Source organism: Canis lupus, chromosome 34 (assembly GCF_003254725.2).
Source record: "Canis lupus dingo isolate Sandy chromosome 34, ASM325472v2, whole genome shotgun sequence".
NCBI classification, from domain to species: domain Eukaryota; kingdom Metazoa; phylum Chordata; class Mammalia; order Carnivora; family Canidae; genus Canis; species Canis lupus.
In genome coordinates, this window is record NC_064276.1 from 27,656,725 (window position 1) to 27,668,332 (window position 11,608).

The following is an 11,608-nucleotide window of genomic DNA, read 5'->3' on the forward strand; positions in this document are numbered from 1 at the left end:
TGCGACTGACGGCAGGTTTCCTAGGGCCCAGGTCAGGGCGACCCACTGGGGGCACCGCCGTCCACAGCTCACCCAGGGGAAACGAGGGAAGGGCCCGGAACGCACGACAGGCAGGGGTTCAGGATGAGGACGGCCTCACCCCTTCTAGGCCAAGACCCCGACACCTTCTGTAGGGTTTGCCTTGGATTCAGGAGCCTAGGATCGTGGGGAGCTATTGCCCATCCCTGCCCCGGGGGGACTGTCATCTTCTGGGCCTCCAGAATGAGGGTACCGGTGCCCATGTGTGTGTGTGTGTGTGTGTGTGTGTGTGTGTGTTTGAGGAAAATAATCCCTTTATTTAAAATACCAAAAATTCCAACTACTATAAGATACCACATGTAAAAAACAAGACATAGTCTTGAGATGTAAAGGACACTGTCCCTAGAAAGTGCCTCTCTTTTTCTATTATTTTTTTTTTCAATTTGGCTAATGGTGTCTACTGACACATATTTGGAATGTAATCTATTTATCAGCCAGCTGTTCTGGCCCAATGTGGATTTAGGATTTTAAAACATGTGTGGCTTTAGAGCTGTATAATAAAGTATAATCTTAAAAGTATCTTTTTAAAAGACTCTTATCATTGACATCACTGGTGACACCAATAAATAGCAGACATTGTAATAAGTAGTTTTTTGCAGTATTTTACAGCTAAACAGCCCTGCCATATAGGTAACATTAGTGTGTTAGTCCTGTGCACACAGGACCTCGTGGGCCTGGACGCATGTACACACCAAGGAAGAACGTGTGGGTGGAGGTATGTCCTGCAGGTGACACCCGCCTCCAAGGTCATAGATATGAGGCCACAGTGGCCTGGGGACGTCTGGGGGAAGCACCCGCTAGGATACCCCTGTCCCACAGGCAAGATGCAGACCATCCCCGACGGGCACAACAGCTTCTCCAGGGTCAAACCGGAGAAGACTGGACAGTCGTGTCTGAACCCAGGCGTGTGTTCAGGCTTGGGCCCTGGGTGCACACAGTCCTTCCCTGGGGCCTGTGGACAGGGGTGTGGTTGTGTCCCTGTGTGCACAGGCCTTCGCCTGCAGGGAGGGGGGGCGTCGGCAGCACGAGCGCTGCCCCTGCAGCTTCCTCCAGGAGTGGGTCAGGGAGGGGGTCCCAGGAAGTGAGGTCACTGCCGTGTCACAGAGCCCAACAGAACTCGGAACCCCCGTAACCAGGCACCCGCATCCAGTGCAGCCCCAGCTCAGGCTCACTTGGCTGGAGACATCTGCTACTGGAGGATGTTCTCTTGCTGCCGGCCCACCTCTGGGGGCTCTGGCTCCCAGGAACCCCAGGGGTGCGGCTTGTTCCTATGCTGTAGGCAGTGGCTCCAGCATAGGTACCAAGGCCTCAGGGCGGTGATCCGGAGGCGCCGTCAGGTAACACAGCGCAGGCCAGGCCAGGCCCCCTGTGCCACCATCCTGCGAGCCCCATTCCTTCCTCCTCAGGTTCAGGGAACCAGGGATGTGTGGGCAGGTCCCATCCAGGCTGGGGGACGCTGCAGGGTGGCAGGTTCCCCGGGGATCCCTTCAGGGTCACCCTGATGTCGAGGTGGACAGGGGGGAAACAGGGTTCCTGAGGTCCTCTACCCGCCCCAGAGTCACCCCGAGGCCCTGCAGCCGCATCCCTTTCCTCTCTCCAGGGGTGGTGGGTGCCGCCTGCACTGTGGGGTGTCTGGGTGGAGGCAGCTGGGGGTGCGGCCCAGCCGAGGGGCCAGACCTGGGCGCTGAGGCCTCCTGCCTGGCTGCCGGGCACTGTCTCCACAGAGCTCCACCCGGGACGTGGGGCGCGAGCGGGAGGAAGGGGTCGTCTGCCCCACCGCCTCCAGGAGCAGGGAGGTGCCCTGCGCAGCTACCAGAGGCCAGCGCGGGCTCAGGGTGAGTGCAGGGGCTGGGCCCCCCTGACACCCGGGCCCCGATGCGGCAGGAAGGGCCCCGGGTCCCAGAAGCCAGCCTGCTACCCCCTGGGCCCCCCGACACTCCTGCTCCCACATGAGTCTGGATCCCCTCCTCCCACACCTGCCCCCATGGCCCTGCCCCTGCCTGGGCCAGATGCAGAGTCCCTGCGCACAGATGTGTGGGAACATCAGAATAGAGCCCTCAGGGGAGGCCTGGTTCCCCGGGGGTTAGCGCCTGCCTTCCCCCAGGCCTGATCTCCAAGGCCCGGGATCGAGCCCCGCCTGGGCTCCCTGCACGGGCTGCTTCTCCCTCTGTCTGTGCGGCTGCCTCTCTCGGTCTCTCTCTCTGTGTCTCTGGAGGTCCTTGTACTGATCCAAATATTTTGAACATTTATCCTCTGAGATTGTTTCTCTGTTGCATAGTTGGTCCTGTTTGTGTAAGAGACAGGCAGGGAGCTTGAGCGGGAGAGGGAGCCCCAGCTCCTCAAGCCCACGGGGCCCCAGCGCAGGGCCTGCCGGGGCGGGATCCCAGGCCTCCGGGCGGCTCCCTGCAGGCTGCACGTCCCCTCTGTCCCACCTCAGGGTGCAGGGGCCGCGGCCTGGAGGGGGCATCAGATCGTCCTGACCAAGCTCACCCGGACGGAGCTGCTGGAGTACAAAGTCCGACAACTGCTGCTCGCCTTGCAGCGCAGGGACGTCATCTACGTCCTCAGCTTTCTAGAGGATTATCGTACATTCGCCACCACGGACGAGGTGCTGGACCTGCTGTTCACCGAGTGAGCACCTGCCCCTCCGCAGCCCAGGGCTGGGCCACCTGCTGCTGGGGAGGCTGGGGATGGTGTGAGCTTCCCGGCCTCGGGCTGCTCCCCCGCCTGGAGCAGGGTCCCCCAGGGCCTAGCGGGGGTCCTGGAGGGCAGCCCCGGGGCCTGGCCTGTGGCGGGTCGGCCAGAGGGGCTGTGCCTGTGCTCAGCAGCCGTCCTCCTCCCCGTGACCAGGCCTGTGCCTCCTCCCCTCCCCCCCATCACCAGGGTCCTGAGCGGCCTGTTTCCCCATTGAAAGGGAGGTTTGAGAGTCTATCGGGGGTCTGTGTCCTGGGGCAGCCAGACCGGGGAACCCCGGGACCCCCCAAGCCCACTAGGATATGGGCCATGGGCCTGGCCGGACCCTTTCATGCTCAAGCCTTCAGGAGGCCCCAGCAGGTGTGGGCGCTTCTTCCGGAGCTGCCCGTGGCCTCACGCACAGAGCTGACGGCCCCCGGGGCTCCGGCCTAGTCGGGGTCAGAGGGTGACAGCCCCCATGATGAGGTTGCATCCACAGGACGATTCATGGGATGTCCCCGCCCTCCTCTAGGTATGGGTGCATCGCAGATGCGTGGGGTAACAACGATGTGGTCCTGCAGTGCTGGAAACTGTGAGTGACTCCGGCTCCTGCAGGAGGGCCTTCCCTCTCCTGGAGGGCAGCGAAGGGGCTGTGGGGCGGTGGGGGGCTGCCCCCTCACCCCACACATCTGCAATTCCTGTGACAGGGAAAAGGTCTAATGCCCCTTCTGGAAAAGAGCGAAGGAGAGCGGTGGATGGGGTGCGGGCTTGGTGGGAGGCACTGGGACCCCTCAGGGAGACCTTCTCCATCCCCCCCAACCCTCTCTCTGCCCCACACCTGGGACCCAGAGCAGAGGGGGTGGGGAGCATCGCACTCCCCAATCTGGTGGCACCTGGACCCGGGGGCACAGCAGGTGCTCAGGAGGGCCGGTGAGGGCTCCCGGACCAGGCGGCCCCCGCCCCGTGGGAGATGGGAGATTAGAGTCAGTGGAAGGACACCCCCGGGGGCCCCTCGGGAGGGAGGCAGCCCAGAGCCACAGGAGGGAAGGTGGCGGTCCTGGGCGGCTCCTGGCAAGGCCTGGCAGGACACAGAGCCCGAGCCCTCCTGCCTTGGAGCTTCCCAGAGCGACAGTGTGTGCAGTGAGGGCAATGACAGGCCAGACGCCCCCCGTCCCCTGATGCCTGCCGGTGGACTCAAGGGGCAGGTGGGCAGGGACCAGGCTGAGGAGGGAGCCCCGCTTCTCCAGGAGAGATGGTGATGGTCACCCCGCTGGGCCTGGGCTCCCCGCACAGAGGCTGCATCCCAGCCCCTCCTCAGGGAGCAGGCCTGTGGCAGGCAGGACCGCCAGGTGGCAGGCGGACGAGGAGCAGGACTGGCCTCCGACACCCCGCGCGGGAAGCCAGGGCCCCGGGTCCTGCAGGGCTTCCCCGGGACACCTGCATGTGACGGAGCCCTGTCTTCTGACGCCTGTGCCCGCCTGTCCCTCCCCAGGGCCATCTCCTTCATGATGGAAATATGGTTGAATTATTATGGGGACGACTTTCATCAGTTCCCAGAATTTCCCTCCCTTATAAAACTCCTCCAAATACTAAGACAGCACATGCCAGGCACAGATGCGCATCTCCGGGCCCTGCGTCACCTGAGGCAATTCAGACGCCTCCATGCAGCGGAGCGAGAGGCTGGGGGTGAGGAGGACTGGGGGTGGCCGAGCTGGGGACAGGGGGGGCCCGCGGATGCAGCCTCCGTGCAGCTGGGCCGGGAGCAGGGGTGGGCTCACACCCCACCCCACGGGCTGCAGCCTGGGGACACCTCCCAGGGCTCTTGCCCTCACACACGGGGAGTGGTGGGAAGAGTGGCCTTGATTTGGGAGGGACGTGGACAGTCCGTCCTGGTGGTGATACTTTGTCTTCTTGGATCTACAGCTTTGGCCCGAGGAAAACACCCTGAACCCACTCTGCAGTGCACCCCAGCTCCGACCGTGGGGCCTGCTGCCCCGTGGGGCCTGGCTGCTGGGGCTGAGGGCTTGGCCTGCGATGAGCCGCCTGCTGGGGAGGCAAAGCCCCTGCAGATAGTGGTCACTGCTGCCCTGCAGGAGTCCCCTGCACCCCTGGGAGCCCTGGAGGAGGAGCAGGCGCCACCCCCTGCTCTCGAGGTCGTGGATGTGCCCCAGCCACCTCCTAACTCGATGGAGCAACTGGCCTCGGGGATGGAGCAACCCGTTGAGCCACCCGAAGAGCCCGCCCCAGCTCCCACTGTGGAGCCTGGGGAAGGTTCAGGGTCTGAAGGGATAGTGGCTGCTGGAGATGAGGACTTGGTCAAGGCAGAGATGCTGGTTCCTGAGGTGAAGGTGGTGCACGTGCTGTTCGAACCTATGGTTCCCTGCCCCGATGAGGAGGAGCCCCCTGCTCCCATGGCCACCCCGGAGGAGTAGGCCCTGGTGCCTGCAATCGGGGTCCCCAGAGGGCCAGACCTGCAACCTGCCTCCGGAACAACCTGCTTTGACCCGTTAGCAGCCCCCTGACCACCTCGGGAGCTCGCCCCAGCTCCCACCGCAGGGCTCGTGATGGCTGCAGCCCAACAGGGGCTTGCCCTCACCTGTTATTTCACTGTTTCTATATTTTGAGTTTTTCTTTAACCTTTAACCTGTATAATGGCTTATAGAGTTTTATTGTAATAAAGGATAAGTTAACTTTACACAAAATTGACTCTGATGCTTTTAAATTACACAACATGGTACTTTAGGTCCATTCACAGTGTTGCAGGCCCGGAGCCCAGGTGACCAGGGGACACAGCCGAGGATCCGGGGCTCCCCCAGGACAGGCAGAGGCTGGGAGGACACAGGACAGCCGGGTCACTCCTGCAGCCAGGCCCAGAGCTGTGCAGATCGTGCCCCTACCCTGGAGCACCCAGTCCCGTGTGCTCTAGGAGCTGCAGTAGTTACTGTGGGAGCTGACTCCAGGTCTGGACAGCTGGCCGCCGCCACTGTGGTTGTCCCTCCTGGTGTCACCCTGTACCTGGGCCTGAGCAGGGGCCTCCCAGGATAAAGAATCCCACTGAACTGTAGACCTGGCAGAGGGCTGGGCAGCTCCCCCAGGTGCACACACCTGAGAATCAGCACAGCAGGCCCCTCCCCCAGAAGGCCAGTTGGAAGGTCAGGGGAAAAGCAAGTTATTGACCAAGCACCACTGGAAAGTTCCAGGGGAAGTCGAGGGATTTACAGTATATAGAATCAGAGGATACTCCCTTTGTTCTTTCTTTCCTGTTTGTTTCTGTTGTTTCCCCACCCCCTTTTTTATTCTTTTTTACTTTGTTTTTTCTGTTTTCCTCCTTTTTCCAGTACAACATGTTGTTGGCCACTCTGCACTGAGCAAACTGACTAGAAGGAAAAACTCACCTCAAAACAAAGAATCTCCCACAGATCTCACAGAGAGAGAAACAGTCCTCTCTCCCACAGAGTTACAAAATTTCGAATACAATGTCAGAAAGCCAATTCAGAAGCACAATTATAAAGCTACTGGTGGCTCTAGAAAAAAGCATAAAGGATTCAAGAGACTTCATGACTGCAGATTTAGATCTAATCAGGCCGAAATTAAAAATCAATTAAATGAGATGCAATCCAAACTAGAGGTCCTAACGACGAGGTTTAACGAGGTAGAAGAATGAGTGAGTGACATAGAAGACAAGTGGATGGCAAGGATGGAAACTGAGGAAAAAAGAGAAAGACAATTAAATGACCATGAAGATAGGTTAAGGGAAATAAATGACAGCCTCAGAAGGAAAAATCCACGTTTAATTGGGGTTCCCGAGGGCGCCGAAAGGGACAGAGGACCAGAAAGTGTATTTGAACAAATCATAGCTGAGAACTTCCCTAACTTGGGAAGAGAAACAGGCATTCAGATCCAGGAGATAGAGAGATTCCTCCTAAAATCCATAAAAATCATCAACACCTCAACATTTAATAGTGAAGCTTGCAAATTCCAAAGATAAAGAGAAGATCCTTAAAGCAGCAAGAGACAAGAAATCCCTCACTTTTATGGGGAGAAGCATTAGGACAACAGCAGACCTCTCCACAGAGACCTGGCAGGCGAGAAAGTGCCAGCAGGATGTAGTCAGGGTCCTAAATGAGAAGAACCTGCAACCAAGAATACTTTATCCAGCAAGGCTCTCATTCAGAATAGAAGGAGAGATAAAGAGCTTCCAAGATAGGCAGAAACTGAAAGAATATGTGACCACCAAGCCAGCTCTGCCAGAAATATTAAGGGGGACCCTGTAAAAGAAAGAGGAAGTGCAAGGGAATAATCCACAAAAACAGGGACTGAATAGGTATCATGATGACACTAAATTCCTATCTTTCAATAGTAACTCTGAACGTGAATGGGCTTAATGACCCCATCAGAAGGTGCAGGGTTTCAGACTGGATAAAAAAGCAAGATCCATCTATTTACTGTCTCCAAGAGACTCATTTTAGACATAAGGACACCTACAGCCTGAAAATAAAAGGTTGGAGAACCATGGACCATTCAAATGGTCCTCAAAAGAAAGCAGGGGTAGCCATCCTTATATCAGAGAAATTAAAGTGTGTCCCAAAGACTGTAGTGAGAGATGAAAAGGGACAGTATATGATACTTAAAGGATCTATCCAACAAGAGGACTTAACAATCCTCAATATATATGCCCCGAATGTGGGAGCTGCCAAATATTTAAACCAATTAATAACCAAAGTTAATACATACTTAGATAATAATACACTTACACTTGGTGACTTCAATCTAGCTCTTTCTATACTCGATAGGTCTTCTAAGCACAACATCTCCAAAGAAACGAGAGCTTTAAATGATACACTGGACCAGATGGATTTCACAGATATCTACAGAACTTTACATCCAAACTCAACTGAATACACATTCTTCTCAAGTGCACATGGAACTTTCTCCAGAATAGACCACATACTGGGTCACAAATCGTGTCTGAACTGATACCAAAAGATTGGGATCGTCCCCTGCATATTCTCAGACCATAATGCCTTGAAATTAGAACTAAATCACAACAAGAAGTTTGGAAGGACCTCAAACACGTGGAGGTTAAGGACCATCGAGTTAAAAGAGGAAAGGGTCAACCAGGAAATTAAGGAAGAATTAAAAAGATTCGTGGAAACTAATGAGAATGAAGATATAACCGTTCAAAATCTTTGGGATGCAACAAAAGCAGTCCTAAGGGGAAAATACATCGCAATACATACATCCATTCAAAAACTGGAAAGAACTCAAATACAAAAGCTAACCTTACACATAAAGGAGCTAGAGAAAAAACAGCAAATAGATCCTACACCCAGGAGAAGAAGAGAGTTAATAAAGATTCGAGCAGAACTCAACGAAATCGAAACCAGAAAAACTGTGGAACAGATCAACAGAACCAGGAGTTGGTTCTTTGAAAGAATTAATAAGATAGATAAACCATTAGCCTGTCTTATTAAAAAGAAGAGAGAGAAGACTCAAATTAATAAAATCATGAATGAGAAAGGAGAGATCACTACCAACACCAAGGAAATACAAATGATTTTAAAAACATATTATGAGCAGCTATACGCCAATAAATTAGGCAATCTAGAAGAAATGGACGCATTCCTGGAAAGCCACAAACTACCAAAACTGGAACAGGAAGAAATGGAAAGCCTGAACAGGCCAATAACCAGGGAGGAAATTGAAGCAGTCATCAAAAACCTCCCAAGACACAAGAGTCCAGGGCCAGATGGCTTCTCAGGGGAATTCTAGCAAACGTTTAGAGAAGAAACCATACCTATTCTCCTAAAGCTGTTTGGAAAGATAGAAAGAGATGGAGTACTTCCAAATTCATTCTATGAGGCCAGCATCACCTTAATTCCAAAACCAAAGACCCCACCAAAAAGCAGAATTACAGGCCAATATCCCTGATGAACATGGATGCAAAAATTCTCAGCAAGATACTGGCTAATAGGATCCAACAATACATTAAGAAAATTATTCACCATGACCAAGTAGGATTTATCCCCGGGACACAAGGCTGGTTCAACACTCGTAAAACAATCAATGTGATTCATCAGGTCAGCAAGAGAAAAACCAAGAACCATATGATCCTCTCATTAGATGCAGAGAAAGCATTTGACAAAATACAGCATCCATTTCTGATCAAAACTCTTCAGAGTTAGGGATAGAGGGAACATTCCTCAGCATCTTAAAAGCCATCTACGAAAAGCCCACAGCAAATATCATTCTCAATGGGGAAGCACTGGGAGCCTTTCCCCTAAGATCAGGAACAAGACAGGGATGTCCACTCTCACCACTTCTATTCAACATAGTACTGGAAGTCCTAGCCTCAGCAATCAGACAACAAAAAGACATTAAAGGCATTCAAATTGGCAAAGAAGAAGTCAAACTCTCCCTCTTCGCCGATGATATGATACTCTACATAGAAAACCCAAAAGCCTCCACCCCAAGATTGCTAGAACTCATACAGCAATTTGGCAGTGTGGCAGGATACAAAATCAATGGCCAGAAATCAATGGCATTTCTATACACTAACAATGAGACTGAGGAAAGAGAAATTAAGAAATCAATCCCATTTACAATTGCACCCAAAAGCATAAGATACCTAGGAATCAACCTAACCAAAGAGGTAAGGGATCTATACCCTAAAAACTATAGAACACTTCTGAAAGAAATGGAGGAAGACACAAAGAGATGGAAAAATATTCCATGCTCATGGATTGGCAGAATTAATATTGTGAAAATGTCAATGTTACCCAGGGCAATATACACGTTCAATGCAATCCCTATCAAAATACCATGGACTTTCTTCAGAGAGTTAGAACAAATTATTTTAAGATTTCTGTGGAATCAGAAAAGACCCCGAATAGCCAGGGGAATTTTAAAAAAGAAAACCATATCTGGGGGCATCACAATGCCAGATTTCAGGTTGTACTACAAAGCTGTGGTCATCAAGACAGTGTGGTACTGGCACAAAAACAGACACATAGATCAGTGGAACAGAATAGAGAACCCAGAAGTGGACCCCAAACTCTATGGTCAAATAATATTCGATAAAGGAGGAAAGACTATCCACTGGAAGAAAGACAGTCTCTTCAATAAATGGTGCTGGGAAAATTGGACATCCACATGCAGAAGAATGAACCTAGACCACTCTCTTGCACCATACACAAAGATCAACTCAAAATGGATGAAAGATCTAAATGTGAGACAACATTCCATCAAAATCCTGGAGGAGAACACAGGCAACACCCTTTTTGAACTCGGCCACAGTAACTTCTTGCAAGATACACCCACGAAGGCAAGGGAAACAAAAGCAAAAATGAACTATTGGGACTTCATCAAGATAAGAAGCTTTTGCACAGCAAAGGATACAGTCAACAAAACTCAAAGACAACCTACAGAATGGGAGAAGATATTTGCAAATGACCTATCAGATAAAGGGCTAGTTTCCAAGATCTATAAAGAACTTCTTAAACTCAACACCAAAGAAATAAACAATCCAATCATGAAATGGGCAAAAGACATGAACAGAAATCTCACAGAGGAAGACATAGACATGGCCAACATGCATATGAGAAAATGTTCTGCATCACTTGCCATCAGGGAAATACAAATCAAAACCACAATGAGATACCACCTCACACCAGTGAGAATGGGGAAAATTAACGAGGCAGGAAACAACAAATGTTGGAGAGGATGCGGAGAAAAGGGAACCCTCTTACACTGTTGGTGGGAATGTGAACTGGTGCAGCCACTCTGGAAAACTGTGTGGAGGTTCCTCAAAGAGTTAAAAATAGACCTGCCCTACGACCCAGCAATTGCACTGTTGGGGATTTACCCCAAAGATGCAGATGCAATGAAATGCCGGGACACCTGCACCCCGATGTTTATAGCAGCCATGTCCACAATAGCCAAACTGCGGAAAGAGCCTCGGTGTCCAACGAAAGATGAATGGATAAAGAAGATGTGGTTTATGTATACAAGGATTATTACTCAGCCATTAGAAATGACAAATACCCACCATTTGCTTCAACGTGGATGGAACTGGAGGGTATTATGCTGAGTGAAATAAGTCAATCAGAGAAGGACAAACATATGTTCTCATTCATTTGGGGAATATAAATAATAGTGAAAGGGAATAGAAGGGAAGGGAGAAGAAATGGGTAGGAAATATCAGAAAGGGAGACAGAACATAAAGACTCCTAACTCTGGGAAACGAACTAGGGGTGGTGGAAGGGGAGAAGGGTGGGGGGTGGGGGTGAATGGGTGACGGGCACTGAGGGGGGCACTTGACGGGATGAGCACTGGGTGTTATTCTGTATGTTGGCAAATTGAACACCAACAAAAAATAAATTTATTATTAAAAAAAAAAAAGTAAAAGCATCCTCTTTAGTCATCTTAAGGATGCACCCTAACTTCTTGGAAATAAAAATAAACCCCAACTCAAAAAAAAAAAAAATAAAGATCCTTCACTTTCATAGCCCTCTGGAGCTCCCCTCCACTTGCTAGATGAAATGTTACCTGATACGTGAATCGATTAATAAAATCAACTAGGTCTTTAAAATGTACTCTGTTAAACTTTTATTATTTAGTAGATTTATTCCTTAACTGGATCTTTCCAGCGAGTTCCTAATAACGCTAAGGTGTCTGTTCTTATAACTCTTCCAGATGTTCTTCTAAATACACAGTGCCTCTTCTTTAACTCACCAGGGCTCTCGAAAGACTGAACACCTGCTGGGTCTGCTCCTACATTTTCCATTCACTCTTCAATATGTGGCAGTCTGTCTTTCTTCCCAAAAGGCACCCTCAGTTACCAGTAATTTCATAATTA

The 11,608-nt window shown here is 51.4% G+C and overlaps 1 protein-coding gene across 1 annotated transcript; it reads left to right on the forward strand.

The window, feature by feature from the left end:
• The first annotated feature begins 1,179 nt into the window (after positions 1–1,179).
• Positions 1,180–5,438, forward strand: LOC112645895 (ral guanine nucleotide dissociation stimulator-like). Its single transcript, XM_025425459.3, has 6 exons — positions 1,180–1,415; positions 1,803–1,913; positions 2,516–2,709; positions 3,284–3,343; positions 4,244–4,437; positions 4,675–5,438. The coding sequence occupies exons 1-6, from the start codon at positions 1,278–1,280 to the stop codon at positions 5,181–5,183; spliced, it is 1,206 nt and encodes a 401-aa protein (XP_025281244.3). The 5' UTR covers positions 1,180–1,277; the 3' UTR covers positions 5,184–5,438.
• Positions 5,439–11,608: the final 6,170 nt, after the last annotated feature.

What these genes read in the sequence shown, in the direction of transcription:
- LOC112645895 (XM_025425459.3), top strand. Translation starts at nt 1,278, where the DNA reads ATGTTCTCTTGCTGCCGGCCCACCTCTGGGGGCTCTGGCTCCCAGGAA. An exon ending in GAGGCCAGCGCGGGCTCAGG is followed by an intron (nt 1,914 to 2,515) that starts GTGAGTGCAGGG and finishes GTCCCACCTCAG; the next exon opens with GGTGCAGGGGCCGCGGCCTG. An exon ending in AGCGGAGCGAGAGGCTGGGG is followed by an intron (nt 4,438 to 4,674) that starts GTGAGGAGGACT and finishes TTGGATCTACAG; the next exon opens with CTTTGGCCCGAGGAAAACAC.